Raw genomic sequence first — 24,838 nt, forward strand, 5'->3', positions numbered from 1 at the left:
CTCAATTCCGATTTCCGACGTTCTCACTTCATGGACTGTTAATGAGATCTCGGGGCGAGATGGCCCAGATGACCAGAAGATCCGTGGTTCGAACCCGACCTCTACCTCTCGACTTCCCCTGTCTATGCTTGGGCAACCTGGCAGTATCCCAGCCCTCGTGCTTCCTTCGAGTGGCATGTCAGCTAGGCACCGAAAGGGTGTTACAGCTGAACGAGTTTTTTGTAATAAGATCTCATTAAGTGAGAACTAACGAAACTTTGCTATTAGGGGGAGGGAGTTTTACAAACCTCGTTTCTGAAATGTAAATCCACTGTCACCGTAGGTTAACTCCTGGAAACTAATCACGTTCCAAATCAGAACGAACAACTGATCGTGTGGTGTTTTTGAATGCTTGCTTGTCGAATGACCCAGCAACGTGATGGTTGGCGCCAGCCTAGCTGCATTCCTCAATAAAAGTGATCGGGGCATATTTGGCCGCTTGGTCGTTTGTTTATCAGCCGATACGATCAGAAACACCCACTAGTTAATTGCAGACAGTCACATGCCTGCACGCAGACGCGCATACTTGCCCTCAAAGCGCGCGAAATTTGTCACGTCGGTTGTATCACCGTCCTTGTCGCCAGTCTCCCGATCTTTGCCGACGAAGTACGCTGCTCCAGAGGCAAATCTGCTTATCAAGTGCACGCCAGTCAAGCAGTGCGGTGTGTTGGTCAGCAATAGAACGAACGAACAAGGCTAGTCTATACGCGCGCATTTAACTATCCGATGGACGTTACACTTTCCTTCACCAAGAGATGCATGAGCGTATTTTCAGTTTTGTTCAGGTAAACACTGCAATCTTGCGTCATCGTGATCTACTTCTGCAACATAACGCGTCAGTTCCAATCAACGGTAGTGATGAGTTGGTTGCACTTTCGGAAAGAGACCGAAAATTTCATTCTCCGATGTCCTTCCATTCTAGGGGAATAACTGTATTTTGACCTTTCGGCTGACTCGTATTTTGAGCCAGCGGAATTCCGCCGTTTACGGCGACCTGTACAAATTTCACGTTTTCGGGAGCATTGAATATTGAGACTAGACTTTTAGATTTCACATGAACTCCCTCGATCGAGGTGATAACATTCCGCCCACATGATGGCGTCTGTTGGTGTGATGTCGCATATACTACTGGCCATTTTCGAGAGTAGTTCATGCTTTCTTGCAATACTCATCCTAACATCATAGTCCCTCGTTCATTCGACACTTGAGCATGGTGCATCATGGTACCTAAGTAACTTACTTGCGTGGTATTCAGCCGTTGTGGGGTCCTCACACTGAGCTAGAAAGACATTTGCATCCCTTTGAGGCTACGGCCATCTTGGTCACGACACCACTCTACTTTGAGTCAGTTCAATACGGAGTTGTTTGTTATCATCTTACTAGGCTGCAAGCGTTCCACCACCCGTCAAGAAGACACCATAAGTGATCATGCTTTATGGAAAATCATCATCCGAGCACGCAGTCAACCCCAGGTCACGTGGTGTAACATTGAAATATAAGGTAACCTTAGCTGGAGGTCATGGTGTTCAACCCACCTCCCAGTGGGTTCGGCTTCCAATCTGTACTCCAAATAGACTACTGAATACTGTCAATGCTCGTAAGGTGACTTAACTCCGTAGCTGATTTGTTTTGATAATCGACAAGTTTATTTTGAGAATAGTTTCGCAGAAAACGCTAACCACTGGGTTCGAGATAGCGAAACTACACTTAGGAAGGTCTTTTGTTCGAACCGGACCTTGGCTCTTCGATTGTTCCCGACTACGCTGGCCTGGAAGTACACCTGTCCTCGTGCCTCCTTGGGGTTGCATAGTTGCTGTGCACCGAAAAGGTATCACAGCTGGACGGTTATTTTTATATATTATAGGGTGTAAATCCCGCAAAATGGCTTCGGTTTACTCTGGACAGACAGATGGTGAACTTTTTTCCAAATGGTCATTGACCGCTATTCCCATGTTCTTATCCACACTGTTCGACTGTGCTTCGTTTGTCTCACAATGCGGCCATGTGTCTATTATTAAATCACTTGGTGTTTTTGAACCCCGCATTTCACGTATCGATCCATTGGCCAACCGATAGCACAATATGTCAGTTTCTACACCGATTTTTGAGAAATGCACGGGACACTGCGTTTTGAAGTGAAGGCTGTTTGAATCTACCAAACGCAGTTATGTTTTCGTTCAGAAAACAACTACGTTTGCGAAGCACGCTGATAAGTGATAGCACGTTTTTACCTCCGCAGCTTCAGGTTGTCTGGACGTTGGTTGAATAAAAAAACTACTTTGGTAATCATCATTGCCAGTGTTCATCTCACGATTCGCCGGGGCGTTTCGAACTTGTAGCTTCCAGAATACTGAACCGTTCGGTCACGAGTGGCTGGTCAGAAGTGTAGTTAACTCGCCGCTCATTCTTCACTCATGAAATCCGCATCACTTGACCGATTCTCAAATTGCCAACTCCTCAGATGTAAGGTTCGATCGTCGTGTGAATAACTGAACAGGTCATGCCTTCGTCGACAGTGGATTTCTGGTCCTTTGGGACCAGAGTTGTGTAAATTTGAACAGCAACTTTCAATTGTTGTTATCAAGGTTCAACTGAAAATTGTTTAGTTATCGATCCATTTTCACCTAGCTATAAAATCATCCATGTGGTCACATAATTAGAGGAGAAATCGAGCCAGGAGTTTTGACTTTGGTCGCGCTTGCTAATTTCGGACGCTTATCGTGGCAAGGCGGTATACCTCTGAGTCTCCAAGGACGTGTGTATAGGTCACAGTACGGGCTGTTTTGTTGTATGGATATGAGACATGGCCTGCGCGAGACGCTGAAGTGAAACGCCATCTGCAGATCTTCGACAACCGTTGTCTCCTATCCATATCTCGTGTCGGATGGTTTTGGCGAGACAAGCAGAAAAAACACCACCAGAAGTTGCGTTGGTTTTGACCATGTACTGGGCATGCCGAACCATCGTTTACCGAGGACAGCGCTCTTTTTCGTGCCCAGAGAGGTGGTCAACCTTTGACCTAGCAGATTGATATGAAAGGGATTACGAAAAGTCCGGGTGCTGTCGGTGCGCCTTCCATGATTGGGGCCAAGTGATCTCCACTGTACCTGGTTGGAGACACTGCACGATATGGTTGCTAACCAATGTCAGTTCTTTTTGTCAGTTTCCATCCAGAGCGTCTAAATGTGTCGTATGATTGTGGTAGACTGGCACTAATTTCCTTCTTCACTCACTTTCATTCTTTTCTTCACAACGCTAGAATTTATCGAAGCTCAGAGCACAATATCACTCGACAAACTGTTGGACTTCAGGTCTAGCGCCCAACAGCTGTTCACTTGTTGAGTTCGCGGGGCAGTATCGTACACATTCCCCATTGAAGAGGCATATCAGCGGTCGGTGTGAAATGGCATTTTTACATAGGTTATTATTACATCTGTTTAAGTTGACCTTTGTTTGCGATGTTTGATATACCGCGCGGGACATATCGATCCATCCGTTATGTCCGTTGCACTGTCGAACCATGTCGATGATTTTGTGTCCGCAGACCTTTAAAGCATGACTCAAGAGTTACATGCCGTGAGGACCTCAAATATCTACTTCAGAGAGGATAGAGACCTCAGCCAAAGCGATTAGAAAAACTCTAGAAAAGATGGAGAGGAGATTTCAAATTTCAGGATTAGACAAGGATGATATTTCGGCGAGATAACTCAGTGCTTAACATCGTCAGTGGAGTGGCTAGCTTGCAGTCGAGATTTCAAACTCATTGAGAACCTTTGAGACAAATGGCCACGCTAACTTCATGATGATGCTAAACTCTAGGACTGAATTGGAGGGTGCCGTAAGACGGAAATGGAGAAATATGCATGCTGGCATCCGGAAATCGCTTCAAACTGTCCCGAAGCGCTTTATGAAGGTTTTAGGGCGACCTGTTCAGAGCACGTTGTTCCAGCACCTACTGAAATGATTGGAAGCAAGAGATTATCCTGAATTTTTTCTCGTGTTTGTTTCATTGCATGAGTCATTTCCATACGTGACACTTGCTTGAGATGGCTCAGGTCCGTGGTTCGAACCCGACCTCCGCCACTCGACTTCCCCTGTCTAGGCTTGGGCGACCTGGCAGTATCCCAGCCCTCGTGCCTCCTTCGTGTGGTATGGCAGCTAGGCACCGAAAGGGTGCTACAGCTGAACGATAGCTCTGTGGTTATCGCGCCAAGGTCCCTGGTTCCTACCCAACCCATGGCTTCTCAACTGCTCTTATCGAGGCCCGAGCACCCTGACACTATCTCAGCCCTCGTGCTTCCTTCGGGTGGTAGCATAGCGGCCAGGTACCGAACGATTATTATTATTATTATTTCATTTATTGTGTGTCACTCATGAGGGGGAGAGATGGCTCAGTGGTTAGAGCACGAATTTACTAACCGAAAGGTCCGTGGTTCGAACCCTTCCTCTGCCTCTCGACTTCTCCTGTCTAGGCTTGGCATTATCCCAGCCCTCGTGCTTCTTTCGGGTGACATGGCAACTAGGGATAGCTGAACGATTATCTTTATTATTATCATCTTATCAGTGACCACTCAATTCCGTGAGAAATGCTGTAGGTCGGATGATTTTGTCCTTTGGTGTAATGGCCGCCGAGGAGAATGTATCTTATATCGTCTTGTTTGAATGATTCACACAGCTAGATGAGTCGTTAACCCGCATGCGATATGGTGTGTCCATCCGTCCCTCTTGTTACCTTTAGCCAGCGCAGTACAACAACCTGATCGTAAGTAGTCCCTCTAAACTCCCAGTTGGACAATCTGTATGAAAACTGACACCACGAGCACCACTGACATCGACCAGCCGCCATTGTTCACAGTGTCTCCAGTCAAGCACAGGGGTTACGGTGCCCCCTTCCTGGAAGTCGGGCAGCTCCAGCAACGGCCAAACGTTCTGTTATCCCTTTCATAGCCTTCTTCCAAGTCATGCGTTGCCCACCTTGCTGTTAGCGCCATTTCGAACGAGAGATGCCTGGAACTGCGTAGCACGTGGTCGAACCACTGCAGTGGATGATGCTAGAGGTGCCCTCTGTACAACCTTATACTTACGGATTGGTCGGCACCATTCAGTACTATCAACGCTTCCGAGATGGTCAAAACCTTGAAGACGCTTTGGATGTTGACGATTTCATCCCATCCACCCGGGACGTCTTTCTACGTTTGACCTCTTTGCTTGGAACCGACAGTGTCTGGCACACAGCCACTTGTGGGATGATCTCTGAATGTTGTTTCCCACTGTGCCGTCTTGGCATGTTTTAGGCCTGTTGCCCGTCCCGAACGGCATCTATGCGCAACCAAACCGACGCTTTTCAGACGAACTCTGTGGAAGACCTAGATTGCCCCACCCACAGACCGTCCCTTTCCAGAGACGCTTCTACCCGATGGATAACGAATGGGGAACTGTCGTGCACAACCAACCAACGGCACACAAAACAAATAAGCTGCCATCTATGAGAACAACGTTGGTGTTTAACCTATTCTGATAAAAAAAAACAGGCATTGTATAGACTTCGTCAATAAATTACCCATCCTGCAGCAAACCGGTAGTTTTTTTTCACAAAGGTTGCTGAAAACCCTTCGACAGCCCACAATCAATTTTGCCATTCTTGGAGCTCATCAGGTGGGCGCAGTCCCCGAATTCCCATATGTCATACTGCCTATCATCTGGGGAACACAAGCTCCTGTCTGTGTTTTCTTCGGAATTCCGTTTTCTAACCAACCCGATGCACTATCTGAGGATTCGTACTGATTTTGCGCAGTTCCCCACCATTCGTCAGTATCCTGTTGCACGCTTCAAACACGCTTAGTTCTTCGCAGATGGCATATTATAAACGATACTGTGCGTATTGCGGATCGGATTGTGCATTCGCGATGCGGTCTACTGTCACAAAGAGGCTTCAAATTCACCGTCAACCGGTCCTCATTAAAGTGACTGCCAGTAGGTGCACCAATAAATGCACCAACCAGTTTTTGCGATTTCCTAAAGTGTACCACCATCAAACGTGTGAAGGGTCACATGCACTTGACTCTGATTATCCTAACCAGTGTTGCATATTTCACTGCCCCCTTGGGATGCCACAAGATAACTCTGTACATGAGAATGATTTGAACTCGTTTTTTTGTTCCGAACTGTGTTTTGGCAAGTGATCGAACTGGGACCGAGCCCATGAACCTTATCTCTTTGGTTACTGTGATTGGAATGTTAGTTGACAACGTTTCCAAAAATTGTAACGTCTGTAGGGCGTGAACACAATGTGGTTGGACATAATTGTGACATTATTGCCGAATCTCGTTGACTCAAGGTTACCAATATTGTTACACCTCATCATTATCGGCGCAGTGCGTTATACGGACAGCCTGGCAACGCACCTACTAAGTTTCCGCTTGAATTGGAGCACGATCATTCACATAGATGATTGGCCACCGGGATCACGTGAAATTTACCGGGCACTTGTAATTGGTGTTTTGTCTATTCGTCCAACTGGCTCATATTTCTCTCTCTGTATCCGTGAGTACTAATGGTAGAGTTCAAGGGTCTCTGGAGCCAAGTCCATTAGTATTAAAATCGGTTCGCGGTCGGTAAAAGCTATCCATTTAGTCGATAGATACCTGGCAACCAAGTCACTTGGGTTCGATCTACCGAACTTTCCATTAGGAGTTCGCATCTGAACCCGCTGAATCAGGTCTAGCCTTGGCTTCGAACCCCAAGATTTCTCGAATCCCATTCCCTGCAAGATTACACACGTGTTACGGTACTGTCTACCCAGATGTAGACGTCTCCAAGCTTCCTCAGCCAGTTTGCCTTGTATTTTTTTTGTAGGAGCTCAAATCTGTGGTCATTTAGAGGCGAATGAGAAAATAAACTCCCTTCATGTCTCACCATCTTCACAAGTTACTCATCTGGGCCCGAAGGTCACATGTCAGGTTTGTCTGACCAACCAAAATTGAACCACTCGCGCCCATCCTTATCGGTTTTTTTCTCGCTTGCCTATCTCATTCAGTCCCCCGTGGATAGTATTCCCGGTCTGCGATGGTCAGAGCGATCTTGGTCTTTGAGGCACTGCCGGATCAAACACAACAGCTCCGATCCTCATCCGGCGGCCGATGTGAATGCCAACCTCCCGTCTCCCATACTCTCACCGAGTTCACTTTGTGGTGATACTATACGTGCCTTGTCCATTTGGTTGCCTCAGTTGCCTGCCCTCCCGGTGATCTGTTCCAATGAGGGTGCCACGACTCAAACCAATCCGCTTCTTGGCTTCATCTCTCCCGGTGATCTATTGGTAAGTTACGCAGTTTTGGTCATGTGTTATCGATTGTTCAGTGGCGTTAAACGGTAAACCAATGAAACGTTTGTTCCGGGCAAAAGAGTGACGCGAATTACACCACTCGCTCTGTGGTATACCTTTTTGAGTCCTCAGATTAGCTACTGCATCTCCTCACAAGGGATGAGGTCCAAGTAACTGTTGTGCAGCGCGTTTTGTGATGTAATATCCCGCGTAACTCCCAAGATTCTGTTCGGTTGACTGGATGAAGGTTTTTCTCGACAATGTAAAATGTTTGTTTGGAGGTAATGCATGTATGAAATACATTCCCCGGCAGAAGTCGCCCTCTTCGGAAGAGTTTTGAAGCCTCTTAAGAGTTACGGCTTCTTGGATCCCATGCATTTTTGTGAATTTTTGGCGTGGGGCCACCAGACACGATCACGCCGGTCACTTAACTCATCCACTAACAGATGACAGTAGTAGTTTATGTTTATGAAACGATCACATTTGAGTAGTCCAGATATAGCACACATTCTTCACACAAAATTGACGAACGATATAACCGGATGTCGGAAGTCCTTCTGTCGAATGTTGTCAGTCATCTAAGAAGGTCAGGAATAAGTCCAGCTTTCAACAACAGAAACGATGACGCGAGCGTTTTCACAATCTTCAGTCTACTTTTTCTGCTCTGGAATACACCACTGAACTAACACCCGTCCCCGCATTTGGTCTCCTTTCAGCACATCTACTTCTGCTCTGAAATGCACAACTGAACTAACACCGTCCCCGCATTTGGTCTCCTTTCAGCACTTTGTTCTTGGTCATTCTCCCGATCAGGCTGTTCATCAACCTGTGAGCAAAATCCTCGAAGCCAAATTGATGGTAAGTCGGACAAAAAGCAGCCGGTGGAGGAGTCAACCTCTCCACCCTCATTGGCAACTCGTATAATCGTCACCAATATTCCCGCCGTTCTATACAAACGCTGTTTAAAGGTTTGTGACAAAAACGTGCGCAGTTTACCCGAAGAGCTAAGCCTTCCGGAACATTGATAACTTCTGAAAGCGTCAAGTATTTTGAATGCGGCAGCCGATTGATCATCCTATCATCACCCGTTTATCAGCAGGCCAAAGCTAGTTTTGCACAACCCTCTACTGCCTCGCCATAATGAAAGAACGCAAAGTACACGCCTCGAGCGAAATACACTCATCTACATACCGATGTGGTTTTGACGGGAGACTCACCTGGAACCCAGATGAACCTGTCGTTTATGATGTTTTTAAGCTCTACCAGGCCTCCTGATAAACCAGAGCTTCAGCTGGGTTCCAGATGAGTCTCTCGTCAAAACTACATTGGTATGCAATTGAGAGTACTTCGCCAATTTCGTGCAATTTGGGTTTAATTACAACATAAGGTTGACGGAAGCTCAGGAACTGCGTCTACCCAAGAAGGGCGAAACCGATCGCCTGTTTTCTAAGGGTTTTCGGCAACCTTATGAATAGTGTATACGCCGCTATTTTTGATCAGGGGATAAAAATATTCGAAAGAGATTTCATGTCAATGATGCCAATCTGTCTCGAAAATTCGAGAAGCGCTGTACAGCTGTTTCATCCTTGTTGGGAATCATCAGCAGTGCACATCTCACGAAAATCAGGGAGTTTCGATCTCGTAACCTTCCGGTCTGTGATTCAACACAATCTATTGGCCTCGAGTGGCTGATCAGAAATATTTTTAAAAAAAATTGTTCGACGCTGTGTGGCGTCATCATCTTTTTTTACCTAACTACCTAATGTTTCGGGATCAGATTTTTTGCCCGAACGTCTGTAACAGTGGACAAATGCAGAACACATGATGAGAATGATGATGATGGCGGTGAAAAGCCGTGTCGGTCTTTTTTCTCTGACTGGTGGTGCACCTGTCCACCATATATGCTGGACTTATTTATCCGCCTGAAATTTTTGCTCTCATGTAATCGAAAATACCGAGATCGGAAATAAAAAGATTACAAAACTTAGTGTTGTTTGACTGTTTTAAAACTTCCACTTCGAGGAGGATGCTAACCGTCCCTAATAACCGAACATCACATTCCGACGGATATGCCACATGCAGGACACAGGCAAACGAAGGCATGCCCTGATTGGTCAGAATGCCAGCCAATCCGGATCGAACATCCTTGACTCGACGCTTCTCGTCCCATCTAGTAGATTCTAACACCAACTTGTGGAACACTGATTGCCCTATAAATAGAGTTGTAATAATTCTCCTTTTGTCTCCATAAAGGGCTACCGTCCCTTTTGGTATGCCACAATGGGCGAAGCAGGAAGTCAAGGGATCGATACAGAGCTTCACTACCGTCCAACAAGACACAACAAACACTGACAAACTTTAGTTTTACTGGTGGTGCATTCGCACCTTCGCCGTGCGGTGAATCTACCGATTGTCACCAAACTTTTTCGAGAACAGTTAAGCCTCTTTCATTTTTGTCGCACAAGCATCAAGTGTTCCTACTTACTGCCTACTGATTCATGTAAAGTCGTTGATCGATTCCGGTCGTGTTGCACAGGTAGGGCTGACGACAGCCGGGGTTAGGAAGCCCAGTCGGTACAAGAGCTTGCAATCAACCTGTTACAGACATCTCGACGTGAGGTAAAGATTTCCGCGAATTTCGAAGGTGTTTGTGAAACATCACCCCTTGGCCCATAACGTAGATGTACGACTAGTTGTTTTCTTTCATTCCACAATTACTATCAACTGGCACTTGCGTGTGCATCAGAGTGAGAACAATGTTTCCCGTCCACTCGATAGACAGAAATACACGCACGATGGCCAGCGAATACTTGGTGGGATTTTCAAAATTTCTGCTCCATCCTCATCATCGTTCACCGCACGTGGTTGGAATGTCGTCTCTTTTCAAGAGAAACGCTTGCCTCAAGTAGTTTTCCACTACACTACAATATTGAGAGGCGGCTTGCACCGAGTGCTTTGACAACCGGTTTTTCCAGGCCTGGTTCTCTTGGTCGGTGGTGGAACAAACCGATAGATACTACTCAATTGTCGCTAACGCTCTCGGTCTTAGCGAAGGTTTGGCGCGTCATCCGAACCGTGAAGCACACTGCCTAGTCTAAGCAAATCTAAAGAAGGCTAGCACCTTGAACTTTATAGCACACAGCAAATCTGAGTCGGTGTATAGTTCTCACTGTCTCGCGATAAATTTTAAATGAAATGAGCGAAGTAGCGTGTTGTGTTAAAATTCTACTCCCCCCTGCCCGTGAACTTCCTCAAAAAACGTATCACCTTGCTCTTCAAAATTTGCATGTCTCCACACCAAGGAAGTTGGTTTTAGTTAACCCTGTCTGACTGGATTTGATTTGCCAGTCTCTCTCTCTCTCTCTACTCTGTCTTTTCAAACTTATTTTTTCAGCATTGTCGATTTCACCAGGACTGCATCTGCTACACACACGAATTGATCGCAGATGCGTTGGATCGGACGTTCCGGTTGAAAGTGAGTTTCCTCTTTTTTGCTACACACTGTGTGAGATTTCTCGTGAACAGGCGGAGGACGAGGAGAGAATGAACCCATCTGACTGGTTCAGGACGTAACCAAAAACCAAGCATCCCGTATGTTTGTTCCGACGTTTCTGGTCTGACCATTTTCGGGGTGGGTGGGCGATGAGTTCGCGGTATAGATGCTAGTTGTATTTTTTTTTACTGTTTCGGGGGTTTAAAACAATCGATGTCACCGCTTGTTGTAACTGATTTAGATGCCTGTATTGGGATGATTATACCGAGTTTTTTTTACGTTATTACCCTAAAAGGCGCCGGATAACACAAGCGGGTGGGCGGAGAAACAAGCTCAAATCACTTGTGATCTCCAACACGAAGGGGGCTTTTCAGTATGCCGCGGAAAGTTCCTCTGAAAAATTGCTCTAATTTGAACGTGAAAACAACCCAAACGATGCTTACCGAATCCCGTGGGATGGTGATCACAAACTGTTCTAGCCGTGTTCTGCTTACTCCTCTTTGTCAGTGTCTCTCGCTTGAGTCACCGTCCTACTGTGTGTAGAACCGATGGGGAACCATGGATAATAGGCAGGCAGCCGACAGAAAATAAATTGAGGACAAAAGCCTAGTTATGCACGAATATTCATAATTCGGTAGATTTCGAAATTACCGACTGATACAAACAAGATTCTCACATCTTAATAAATAATAATTGTTCAACTGTAGCACCCATTCGGTGCCTAGTTGCCGTGTCACCCGAAGGAACCACAAGGGCTGAGATACTGCCAGGTTGCCCAAGCCTAGACAGGGGAAGTCGAGAGGCGGAGGTCGGGTTCGAACCACGGACCTTCCGGTCAGTAAATTCGCGCTCTGGACCACTTGACCATCTCGCCCCTCTCACATCTTAGCGCAAACTAATCAAAGGAATAAAATACCCCTTTAGATAGCCGGATCCGAACAATACGTATATCACGTGATTGGATGAATTCATACTGTTCGCCTTGTTTCTACTTCAAGTTTTATTGAAGTACGTCCTATAGGGCTGTTTCATATAAAAACATGAGAAAAACAATTTTTGTCGCACTATTATCCCGTCATTATTGATCGGGGCCTGCTGCTGCGATTAGTGTGTGTGTGTGTGTTTGTATGTGGTTTCAAGGGGATGAGGGAGGAAGGACTAATACCTTGGGTCGTTGGGCGACTCGCTCCCCTTCAGTTCCGATCACATATGACAGCTGCCACACACCAGCATACCGCTTCAACGGCAGTCTGAACCAGTTGCCAGTGGCCTTTAGCTGAAATCTTGATGATCATCACTAGCGAGCATGGGACTCACTCGGTTGCTCTGTTTCTTCTAAGATGAAGCTGGGATGACGGAAGCGGCTTATCTCTCCGTACGACCCAGTCCACTTGATCCTCCCTGTGACCGGATGATCCGGTCTCACCTAAGTCGGTACACAAAGGCAGCGATTGACAGCAGAGGTCGGTTGCTGAGTCTTGTAGGCCGTCCAGATATGGTCCATATCATCTGCTTGTTTCCGCGACTTAGCGGGCGCGTAATCAGTTTTTTTACAGAAAAATATGGGTTCTAAAGTATTGCCAGCGTTTTAGATAGATCGAACGATTTTATCAGGCAATATTTTAGTCGAGAAGCATCTCGCTGGAGATTGTTTTTGATAATTTGTGTACCAGACGATGTTGTCTTCTGAAGAAAGCGCTCTTTTCCATAGTGCAGACTGTGGGCATTATAAAGACAATCGTTCAGCTGTAACAACCTTTCGGTGCCTAGCTACCATGCCAACCGAAGGAAGCACGAGGGCTGGGATACTGCCAGCCTAGATAGGAGAGGTCGCGATGCAGAGGTCGGATTCGAACCACAGACCTTCCGGTCATTAAATTCGCTCTGTATCCACGGAACTATTTTGACTGTGAGTTGAGCAAAGTGTAGCTCGACAAACTGTCAAGATAATCAAGATATCCTTGATCTAACTAGACTCCCACTTTGGATCCCTGGGGGTCCCCGATTTCCATCCACGCCGCAAACACTCATGAATGTTTGTGACAAGCTACCCGTCGGCTTCATTCCCACTGCATACTGTCATTCTTCAGACAAGCAGGCGTTTATCAGGAAATTTTTCATATTTTCCTTGACAGTAAAGTACTGCATTCGTTGTTCACAGAGACTTCTTTTGAATAAATAGAGGATTTCCTCCGTGTTTCCATCAGTAAAAAAAGACAGAAGAAAAACAGGTGGTGGCGGTGACTTTGTTGCAACAGCACCTAAGGCAAGGAGAAACAATCGGGGACGGGGGGGTGTTCATTCCCCGCGTCCAAGTTCGCCCATGTATGCTTATTTGACACAACCGTTGTGATCAGGTTGATGTCTGAGAAACGTTATATTCTTTGTCCGCGGGCGATCAAATGAAGATCCCACCCAGTTACGTCAGAGAGCGTGCCCGCTCCCATTCGTTTCTATATTTCAGACCAAAACTGTACGGTACTCATATTGTGAACAAGTGCGTCAATGAGACGAGACAACACGACACATTCGTGGGACATATGCGCAAGAAATATTTTGAGCAGGAAGATGAAGTCGACAAAACAGACTGTGTGAGGTTTTTCGAGTTTGATTGTTGACGGAACTACTCATAACCCGCATCAGTAGCATGAGCGTCGTCGCATTTTTCTGCGTGTTGCCGTGGTGCGAAACCAAACGAAACGGACTAGGGTTCTTAAGACTCTTTGGTGGTCCACCCTTTCCGGGAATTGTATGGACTTGAACACATTGGTGGGACGAGTATTCCAGATCAACAGAGGACAATGCTATCCATGAGTTTGGAATACCAGGGTATGACCAGGATGCAAGCACAGTGTTCGTAAATATAGTGGTAGTGGTTTGTCCAGCAGAGCTTTTGCAACGCTGGTTTATTTGATTCCTACAAGTATTCGTTGTGGCGCGTAATACTTTCGCCTTGGCAATTGATCACTATCAAGTGACGTGAACTTGTGAGACGCAGCTGGGCTTACACCATCCCTCCAAGTTGCTTCAAAAGACAGGGGGCAAGTCTAGCGTGTGACGCAATTCTCAAGTGATTGAACCATTCATCACTCGTGCCGCGCGGTCACTTTTTTCTGAGGTCCTGATGTGTGGGGCAGAAAGAGGTAAATTTCCTGTGAATACGAACCACTCGAACGCGTTCCCTTGGATCAACCCCTGATTGTTGTCAGTATAATTAGCCTGTCTAACGGTCGTATTTTTTAGAAAGAGTTTATCCTTGTTCAGTGAATTCCAATCCCATTTGCTGTAATAGGAGACACAAACACTATATCCTTCCAACCTCGTTTCAGGCACCGTGTCTCGTATTGTTTGATGCGCCCAAACATGGCTCGCCAGCTGGTACTGGAAATCCAATTGGTGTGGTCACTTCCAAGGACCTGCTTCGAGCAATTGTCACGAGCAAATCCAGTCGTCCAGATTCGGGTGTTGCCGGAATGTCACACACAAATCACGAGAGATGCGATTCCCCTCTGGGTGACCACCACTGGGCTGGTGGATCGCTGAGTTCGGATGAAGTGATGTCGTCGAATTCATTCGAGCGAAACGCAAGGAAGCCCGAAGCAATTCACCATTCAGACTCTTTACTCGGTGCGTCGAATTCTTCGTTTGATGATGGAGCTTCACTGTCAAGCTCTTCTGGGAGCACATGTTCGGCTCACTCTGACTCAGAGAGATTACATTTAACTTCGCGACTCCATCATGCGATACCGAGCGATGGGAGTTTTTGCAATTGTGCTTGTCATCAGAGCATGGATGGGAAAAATCCACTAAACGGCAAAACTGAGCAACCACGTTTTTTGTCATCGCACCAGATGTCCACGGATTCGACGTTTTCCTATAGTTCCAAAGGCTCGGAGGGGTGAGTGGTGTTCTTGATTCTCCGTTTCTTTCAGAGTTGCTCATCGGTTCTTTTGTAGCACACTTCTGTTTCTTTTTACTTTTAAACGAATGTAAAGTTCATTAGTCATGCCCTTACAATGCATTTCAGCTGGTTCAGTTTGGTAGATAACAGGGAAGACGAGGAGCGTACAGTCACGTGTTCGAAACAGTTGTTTAGTCACTTCTTGGACGATGAACTGTAGTTGTTATCGAGGTATTGAGAAGGTCACTCATTGAAGGTCACGTTCTTGACGAAGGAACCTTATTATTTGACTATCAATGTCAATGGCCTTCGTTGTGCCTTCCCAACTTTGGAGACCGTGGTGGCTAACGCTACTGAGTTTACTGCTTGAGACTTCCACACATCAGTGTCAAGTCCTAAACTGACTACCTGGTTGTTCCCATCTTGCAAGCATTTGAACCACAAGGACTATGCAAAACAGTCTGTTCTCTGACACTGATTTGTTTGCGTTGATCTCTGAACGTGTTCCATAAAAATGGCAATGCAGTTGCATTTCCCGCCAAACGCCGCTGCCTTGCGGTCATGCCTTTGGGGTAAATGCCTTGATTGAGGGCCCTAATCGTCCTCCTGTCTAAATGTGGGCGCTCTGACAGTATCCCAGCCCGTGCACAAAAACTCATGCCACATCGGCCGTCGCGTGGTGCCATCAGACGGGTTGCCTTACTTGCTGCATATAGCGTGTTACTGCTGACACCTCCCTTCGTACACTTTCACATTTTCCTGACGTTGTGTGTTAGAGCAACGCCACATGTACAGATAACACAATCCTGGTATTCCTTGACTTCAATGGTGCGTTCGATTCTGTCAATCGATCAGTACTATTAACTACACTTGCCCCCAGAAGTTTGTAAACATAATCCGATCCCTATATTCACATACTTCCGGACGGGTGAGAGTGTATGGTGAGCTCTCCAAAAGCTTCCCTACAAAAAGTGGTGTCAGACAAGGATGTCCACTGTCTCCATTCTTGCTCAACTTTGTCATGGATGAAGTAATGAAGCGAACACTGGGCGGTCCCCAAAACCCCGGTGTTCAAACTGTTGCCTTCTCGAGTTTGAGTACGCAGATGACATCGTCCTAATTTTTAAAAACCAAAGCGAAGCACAAGCCCTGGTGAATAAGCTGACCACTATCATTGCATCTTTTGGCGTCTTGCGCCTTGCACTTTCAAAGTGCAAAGACATGCTTCAGAACGTGCCATATGCGAACATATCCCTTACAATTCAAGGAGAATCACTGGAGATTGTGGAAAACTTTACGTACCTCGGTAGTTGCATTAGCCCTGACGGAAGTGTGTTTGATGAAATCAGTGCAAGAATCTCAAAGGCTCGAATCACGTTTGCTAACTTGCGTCACTTGTGGCGTCAAAAAGGCATATCCTCTGCGCTTAAGGGTCGCGTGTACCAAGCTACAGTAAGGGTTGTGTTGTCGTATGGGTGCGAGACGTGGCCTCTGCGGACGGATGATGTGAGCTGTCTTCAGCTATTTGACCACGGATGCCTCAGAATCGTGGCTGGTTCTGGATGGTGTCGGCGTGTTAGTAACTAGGGGATTAGAAAACAGGTATTTGGTTGTGCATTCGTTAACCCCGTTACACTTGGTCTCAACGAACGTGTCATCTAATTAACGCTAAGAATCCCTTAATGGCCACCGGAATCCAGCTAAACCTTTCTCTCCAGCCCTCCGTACACATGTTGGCTGAAATGGGGAGTATTGAAGATCCCCCCGCCAGATTCTAGTTTTGGGAGCGAGAAACAGTGACCGAGGTTTGAGCAGCATTACGTTTTCCAGTGACAACTACGTTCAGGGTGCCCGTCTTAGGGTCCTTCATATGAATCGAGTTAGCATCATAACTGCCGAAAAATTCTAACTTCAGTGGAGACCCAGCCCTTTTTGTGAAAAAATGCGTGGTCATCAGTGCAAATATTCTTTTGATTAAGCACACATCAAGGAGACCTAGCAAAAAGAAACATCGCCCTCGGAAGATGAATTCGGAGTCACCTAAATTTTTCCTGAAGCAAGAGAATCTTCCAGAAAACCGGAGGAGGGTCCCCAACTGAGACACCAAAACGCCCTTTGGTTTAGTATTCAAAGGATACCATAGCTTTATTAGTTCGGATATAGCTTAGCCACAGTAATGAACTTGCTTTATCTGACAATTTGTTTTTCTCTAGGTACTCAGTATCATCCGCTGAAACAATTGACATTTGGGGAAAGCATCCCATCCCCTCCATCAAAGGTTGTGTTTATTCCTTGAATCGGGTATATAACACCAAAACATGGTTTTCATCAAGCTCGTGATAAGCTGAACTTCAACCGTATCCAACGTCATAATCCATGAAGACTTTGATCACGTGGTCACCACGTTGTTACGTTTGGCACACTCTGGCCTGTTCCTAGCACGTGATTCGTGCGTTAACGTAAACAAAATGGACTGACATAATATTCAGAAGTTGTCCCTCACACGCTTTGCTTCTGCTTTCGAACTCGATCAATCTTGTAACTTGATCACTTAGCTTGTTAAAAGTGAGACAAACGAATGTTTAGTGACCTTGACGGGTATCATGCAGCCAATAGCACTCTTTTATCAAGGCCATCGCCCTCAGTGCACAGCTCCGATCCCTGTCACACTGGATAAACAGAGAACCACTTGACGTCAATGAACTCGCCCTCGACGTTTGGCTCCCATTCCCTTACTTTCGGTATCCTCAGTGAACGCAGCGGTAGCAGCTGGAACAAGAGCACGACTTGAGCTGAAAAACCTACTGAGTGACTGGTTGTCAAGGGCGAAATTTCGACCAGCAATAAATCATCTGACTATTTTCCAAACTTTTCTGAAGTCACAACGGTATGGATTTCATTGAAATTGAGCACTCATTTAGTAAGGCGTAGTGCTACTGTACACGGTATGTTATTAGGAGGCATGGTGATGAACCCCACTCTTATGCTATAATTCATTCATTGCCGACTAAAAAAGTATCTTAGCTGTAACATCCTTCCCGTGCCTAGCTGCCATGCTACCCGAAGGAAACACGAGGGTTGGGATACTGTCAGGTTGCCCAAGCCCAAACAGGGGAGGTCGAGAGGCACAAAGGTCGGGTTCGAACCACGGACCTTCCTGTCAGTAAATTCGCGCTCTCACCACTGTTGACTGGTGGACCTTCGTAGTCGACGGACGTGTCCTTGCTGAGTTTTGGATTCTACAACGCGATTTGTCGTTCCACCCTGCACTTAGAGTGGTTTGTCAGATCCTCAGAGCTAATTTCACAGTACAGCTCAGGCCTACTGTCTTCAACTAAAAATGTGAATAGAAACCGAGATATCTCGTGGCTTTAGTAACCAAATATGGTGACTACAGCATGGATCGATTTAACGGCATTTCACCAATGTCTGTTTTAATGGTTTTATTTTCGGGCGGCCACTCCCACCCGGCTAGTCTCATTCACCACGTTCCCTTGCCAGTCCAAGGCCGTCTTTCATGCAACTTTCCGATCACGTGACCGTCACAAGTTGTCTGTCTAGGGCAGCTGACAGCAATTTTCACTGCCAGCCTGGTGGAGTCCGGTGATTGGCCACGTCAACCGTGCCAAGCCGTCTAGACAAGACTGTTCGTCACCGCCAATGGGGGAATTGCGAGTAAACATCCGTTTGTCCAATCTTCTGGACGGGCTTAGTTTGCCTTCTACGGCGCTCAGTATTCGCACAATGGAACTGAATTTTCGAAAGTTAAGACGTTTCCGTGATGGACTAAAGCAATTGGGCAGGCCCCATTTAGGCATCCCAGGGTCTCAGCGACGCTGGGAAATTACCCTACAAGACTATTCAACCAGGGGCATGGTTGCTTCAGTGAACAATGAGATTTGGTGAGCTGCAAAAATATGAAAGTAGTTGGAATGGATTTTAGTTTGAGCACATAAGCAATGAGATGCAACATTTTGGCGTAGAAAGTTTTACTCCACTCGTAAAGGTTTCGCAACTGAGAGCATTGTGCGGATTATGGGCACTGTCTTCCACCGACAGTTTCTTTTATCACACAAGGGCGGACCGCCAATGCGCACTGACGTCCACTGTGGTAGTGAGCAATCGGGACACGCTGGCGATTACCAATAGGGATGAGACAGCTGCACAATGCGTCTCGGCTTTTCAGCGTAGAACCAAATAACTATCGAAAAATGTGTCTGTCGTAAACTTCAATCGCTTGATTCGGCCAAGATAACTGCTATTTTGCGTCCTCTCATTTGGTGTCACACCGAGGGAAGAGGTGCTGTGCATCTCACAATTCATCCATCTACTTTACCGAGTACGAAAATCCCACCCAGTGATTTTACGAGTACTGATATCAGAAGAGCTCGGATAACCCCGTTGCCGAATTGAATCAGGAGTCTAATTCATCGAGTATAATCTCCAGCGTTGCCTTCACAATGCTTCATGGTTCTAAATTGTGCATGTTCCAAGTCTACGGAAAGTTCCGAGGCTGTTGACGTGTTCCGTGTGTTATGTTGCATTCACTGCCCATCGGTTAGTTTCAACCCAGATGCTCACGTGCTGTGTGCTCGATATGTTGGTTCACACTGCATGAGTCTAGTATTCAGCTGCGGTGACCCTAAGAGGCAAATTTCAGTTGAGCGGCAGGATGAGAAAGGTCACGGTAGCCTGGATTGGGACGATCGATTGAAGCTTATGATGGGCATGCTTTGCTTGAGTTGAAACCAGGGAGCAAAAGATACTTTATACTTCCAAGCCCAATGACTTAGTCCATTGGGTTGACGTAGCGTGAGCTGGATTTGCATCGGTTTGCAAAATTCTTGTCTTGTTAGACCGCTGGCGGATCGGTCACTTAGCCTTAGCTTGCACCGTAGTAGATTCTCACCAAACCCCACAGTTTTCGGGAACTTTCACTCGGTCCTAATCAGCGATGCGGTTAGTCGGTTGGATTGATACCGTTTGACTTGTGAGCACGGTTAATTCGACTCGTCCGGTTGAAACTGTATCTGGAAGACGAACAGTGAACAGGCGGACGACCAGTTCACAAACGATAGATTTCCTACTCATACGTTCAGTCAGATACGAATTTTCGCTTATTCTCATTCTCGTAACAGCAGAGTGCAGACTCACCGAGAACTTTGAGCCTTCGTTCCAGGCTGTTCATTCATCCTGGCAATGTCAACCATTACAATGAATATCTCCTCTAGTGATAATTCTCTTGGAACCCAAAGATAGATGTCCGTTTCATGTTGTTGTCCCTTATCGCCCAGCGTTCTCTGCACCATCAGTTAGCAGGATACCATATTAACCGTCTACCTTGTTCTCTGTGCGTTCATATCAGCCCACCCACACGAACCACAAATGCGTGCACTATGGACACAAAACTTCCCTCACCCGATGCGCCAACGCAGTTCCATCCAACTGTTCAACAGAGATCAATTCGAACTCCGAATACCTCCACCTTCGATCCTGTTGGCACGCACTCTACTCCGAGGGCGCCCGGTTCTGCCCTGCCCACTAGAGGTGCTACTGTCTATCCAGTCACCGGACTTGCTCCAGATAGCAATGAGAAGAAGCATGTCAAACGTGGAGATGAAGAAGAGGCTGTGTTCCCGATGGACTAACCCAAACAGTGTCTCCTACGTCACTCTGACTTTTTGATTGCGGTTCCTTTCCATTTTCTCGAGTTTGTTTGAAGAATGCCGGTGTGTCGTGAACAAATGCTCCTGTCATCTGAACAAATCCCGCCTATTTTTGAAGACATTCTTCCTGAGAGACCAATGACACTGTTATTTGCCGTTGTTACCGCCGTTATACTAGTAGTATTATTACAAAACTACCTTTACACACACACATAGCTCATTTATTACTCGCCCACCCCCTTCCAACTCATTACCGACCGTCCAGTCCCAATAAATCCATCCGGTTAGCATTTGTTCACTCAGTTCGTCTTGGTTACGCACTTCCCCTAACGTGTGTCTCCATTTTCAGGAAGCATGACTGTTGCTCATACATCAATCAATCACTCAGTCAGTCAGTCAATCAATCGATCAATCAGTCACACACACGGACGGCCTAAAACTTCCATGAAAATTCCACTGCCCCAAACATGCTCCACTCCCTTTCTCTCGGATCCTCCAACTCGCCAAAGATCCGTTGTTTTTTTTGTTTGTTTGGTTCCCTTTTTCTATGATTACGTCTACATTCTGTGCCGAATGTGGTTTTCATACGGCCCCTCACCCACAAACACGCCACTTGAAACAAACTATGTTCTCTATCCTATCGTGCAGGAGGAAAGTGAACTTTGTGGGGTCGAACCCGATCGAGGTTTGGATAGGCCTCTGGCATGTTGTTTGTCACGCCATGTTTGTCTGTAGCACAACGTGGTCCATTCATTTCACGTCTTCAAGCTTTTCCCTGTTCTTTGCAGCCAGTCATCCAAGATCGGTTGAATGGAGTACAGGTGTATTCTGAATTGGAAGGTCCACGAAAGCATCGACTACCGTTAGTCTTCGCAGGTGCCTCACCGGGCATCGTCTAATCGCTAGATCACATCGGACGCGCCAACACAAATGCTGTGGTTTCAGTATGCAGTGAAACCGCATTTCAACAAGCCCCCGCCTACAACAACCACTGCTCTCTAGCGACCGGTTTTGGTTGCTTCCAACAAATTCCTATCTTTTGGAGGGAAGAATCCAGAGCACATTGGTCGCCATATTATCACCTAACTTGTGCTTTCTCCAAAATTAAAGATTCGACTTAATCTCACATGGGTATGTGTGCGGATCCATGCACAGGCAGCAGACTACAACCAGCGGTCTTGTCAATAGCCGCTGTGAATACGATTAAGTTTGAGTTGGTACAACCTCTGGGTCACGTGTTTGCGTCAAATTGCCAGAACAGGCAAACATACAGTAGCGTTCATCTTCATTTGTTCCTTCATTCTTGGTGGCCATTCGGTTTGTCTACTTGTCTCGGTTAGTAGTCTCAACCAACAGCCTTAAACGCTTCCGGACAGTTGCCGAAGCTCAAACTCTCTCTGGCAATAAAATTGTGTATGATGTGTCAATCTACCATAACCAATGTTGTTTCCTTGTGTGAGGAATGGACGATTTCTTGGTGTTAATCTGATGAACCGATCGATCATGGTAGCAGGTCTCGCAGCTGGCAGTAGAACCACAGTAGTGCCTACTATACCGGACACTGTTGATACACCCATCGCACTCGCTTGTCGTGGCTTCTGTCCCGGGGGGAGTGGATTCCGTGACGCTGTAAGCACCACAGGCATGTCATGAAGGGTTGCATAATCTTCACAGCTTACAGACCAACGTTTCCATTTCTCTGGGTACAAAGACGGTCCAACCGATGTCTTGATCGGCAAATTGTGTCATACTATTTGGAAAACGTAATCCTTGCTGTTGTTTACTGGAAAGCGAGAACACGATTCCTTTGATTGAAACGTGACCGCCATAAGGGCTAATTGGCTAAAGCCTAAGCAACTTGTGGTCTTTAGCTGCTTACTGTCTGTTGCAGGCGATTTGTGAAATTTTCATGTTTGTTCATGCTTAGAAGAATCTTTCTGTGTGAATTGAGGCTGGACTAATTTTTTACGTTATGAAGACAGTAATCTGTGTATCATCAGCTTAGTGGCCTGATCCACACCGGTCTCATAGGGGATTTGGTCTTAACTTGACTGGTGCGTAAGCGATTAGTGTGTTCAGGTCCGAAACGTGTGTGGTCATGTGATTCGCTTATCCCATCCACCCAATCATGGTGAGACTCTGTGAAAATCACTCTGGCGCGTCCGCCTCCGTATGTGCGTACTGTCCCATGAGCTGACCAATAAACTCTCACGAACATACTCTGACTTTGTCTTGCTGACTCATGCAGTGGGCTTGGTTGGTCTACACGGCCCCAACCTGATCGAACAGGCGCGCGAGGGCGCTAGGACAATAGAAGCTGAACGTATTTAAAAGGGCACTGCCGAAGTTTGCGATTGATTGATGCATCCACGCTCGACAGGCTTCGTGCTCTTGACTGGCTTGCTTCAACAAGTAATCAGATTAGGGGAAACGACACACAGACCCTCGTTAATAGCAAAGCGGAACTAATGTACCAACGTCTCAACATAATTCTAACTTTCAGTTCCTGAATGCTCAAAGTCGCTGGATCCATTTTCTTCAGTTTATTAGGCTTCAGAGGAAAAAAACCCAGTCAATCGCCTACATAAATTCACACTCAGGATCTCGCACTCTTATCACAAATCGAATCTATTTAACCTCGATTGTGGGTGTACCTGGCCGAATGACTGTTCTATCGGCGGTTACGCCTGAATTGGGATGCTGGACTACACGACAAGAAGACAGAAGACCACGAAGCACGGATGTACTGCCAGTCATTCGGGGTTATTGTGTAAATACATAGGATGGCTGGTTGGCCAAATATGGTCACTCGCTAGTTCGTACTTGTCCATCCGCTGGTCGCATTCTCCTAAGCGGTAAGCTCCGCCCACGCACCTGTTATCCAACCGATGAGGCCGACGCGTCGTTCTCTGCCCATGTGCATTTCGGTCTGGTCTGACCTAAAGTGAACGAACCAGCTATATTCATGTCATTAAACTGAGATGTCAGTTTCTCATATTTTGTCTAAAAGTACAAATTGGGCATCCGAAATGGAGTTGTCGGCCTACAGTGATCCAGCCACTTGACATCTGTTGGCTCTGAGCCAAATTTTCATAAACTGAAGGAAAAAACAGCCAGCTAGTTGACTCTGATGCTCGCGTTAAGTGGTATTCGTTTTTGTCGTGGATATTTTCAGTGAAAACAGATAAGTTACAAGTTCTGGTCCCGCTGACAAGGTAGGTATGGTTTTGAATGAGTGTATCGATCAGCGCGTGACTTTACAGTGCGGCACATCTTCACCCAGAGGTGCGTTCCCAAATGTGATTTCCCTACCACTTCCCATCACAATCAGCAAGACAGAAAAAATGCAGNTTCCCTACAACTTCCCATCACAATCAGATAGACAGAAAAACTGCAGATTATCCGTACCGCTGAAACGCTGCGTATAACGTGAGCACAGACCTTCGCAACCAAAATCACAGGACCAAAATGTCCGAGGTCAACGTCAGAATGCTCTGTTTAACTGACTTTCTAATGGTCTCCTATTTATACAAAATTATGCTACAAATTTCCCTGGTAATTTAACCTAGCCGAATTGATAGGTTCGGATAGTCTCCACTTTTCACAACAAGCTAATTTCTCCAAGTTCCGGAAGTCTCACATTAAGATGGTCACTTATCGCCCCACACCCCATCCGAAGGCGATGAGTAAAGTAAAAGTCACAGCCAATTCATGTGAACGGAGTTTTCACAAAAACCCCGAACAATCTATCTTTCATGCTGTATTTTGACTTATTGTGCGGCTCAACGGCTGTCGTTAAATCGTAAGATGTACGATACTACTTACAAGAGGCGTTGAGTAGTAACAATTTCCGCCCTGTTCTAGTATTATAGTCTGGCGTACCAAAAAACCAGGCACAGTTTTGCAGCCTTGAGGTGCAGATGGAACAGGATTAGCTACGCCTCGTTCTAGCTGTCGCCCTAGGATAGTCCTTTTTAATCATTTTGTCGAAGAAACTGAAGAGATGTAATCTAGGGTACCCAGGCCTAGCGACCGAGTTTGAGTGAGGCGGTCGGGTGTGGTTACTGCGTGGAGCGTTAATGCCTACAAGCCTGACAAAATCTTTTAATCACTTTTGGTCCTAATCATTCGACAGCAAACGGGAACTTGTAGTGTCTGTGATGATGTGCTCAAACGGTGCTTACTCTCTGTGACGGTGATCTGAACGTCTGCGAAGAGCTGTGCAGCAATTTCAAATAGCGAGAAATGGAGGGACTGCATTCTGCTGCAACGTGTCTTATTGCAGATCCGGTATCTGTGAGCGAAAATTCATGTCCCTTGCTTTCAGATCTGTTCGGAGGCCAGCCGTCCCTAATAATCGAACATCACATCATTTGAACGGATATGTCACGTGCAGGACACGGGCCAAACGAAGG

General features: G+C 46.3%; 2 protein-coding genes across 2 annotated transcripts in view; one reads left to right on the top strand and one right to left on the bottom strand.

Annotated features, from left to right (window-relative positions):
- The window catches only part of T265_05226 (hypothetical protein), a gene marked incomplete at both ends in the record, with an annotated part of 81,974 nt that extends 60,550 nt beyond the window's left edge, over nucleotides 1–21,424 (top strand). Inside the window, 5 exons of the mRNA XM_009170181.1 lie at nucleotides 7,076–7,357; nucleotides 8,147–8,221; nucleotides 10,758–10,838; nucleotides 14,186–14,754; nucleotides 20,123–21,424. Of these exons, the coding sequence (XP_009168445.1) occupies nucleotides 7,076–7,357; nucleotides 8,147–8,221; nucleotides 10,758–10,838; nucleotides 14,186–14,754; nucleotides 20,123–20,405 (1,290 nt within the window). The remainder of the gene's footprint in view (nucleotides 1–7,075; nucleotides 7,358–8,146; nucleotides 8,222–10,757; nucleotides 10,839–14,185; nucleotides 14,755–20,122) is intronic.
- T265_05225 (hypothetical protein) lies at nucleotides 4,917–11,828 on the bottom strand (the record flags this gene model as incomplete). The annotated part of the gene is given in 4 exon segments (XM_009170180.1): nucleotides 4,917–5,075; nucleotides 9,398–9,533; nucleotides 11,533–11,740; nucleotides 11,753–11,828. 4 exon segments carry the CDS (start codon nucleotides 11,826–11,828, stop codon nucleotides 4,917–4,919), a joined length of 579 nt encoding a protein of 192 aa, XP_009168444.1.
- Nucleotides 21,425–24,838: the final 3,414 nt, after the last annotated feature.

The sequence above is a fragment of the Opisthorchis viverrini genome, assembly GCF_000715545.1.
Source record: "Opisthorchis viverrini unplaced genomic scaffold opera_v5_95, whole genome shotgun sequence".
Lineage (NCBI taxonomy): Eukaryota > Metazoa > Platyhelminthes > Trematoda > Opisthorchiida > Opisthorchiidae > Opisthorchis > Opisthorchis viverrini.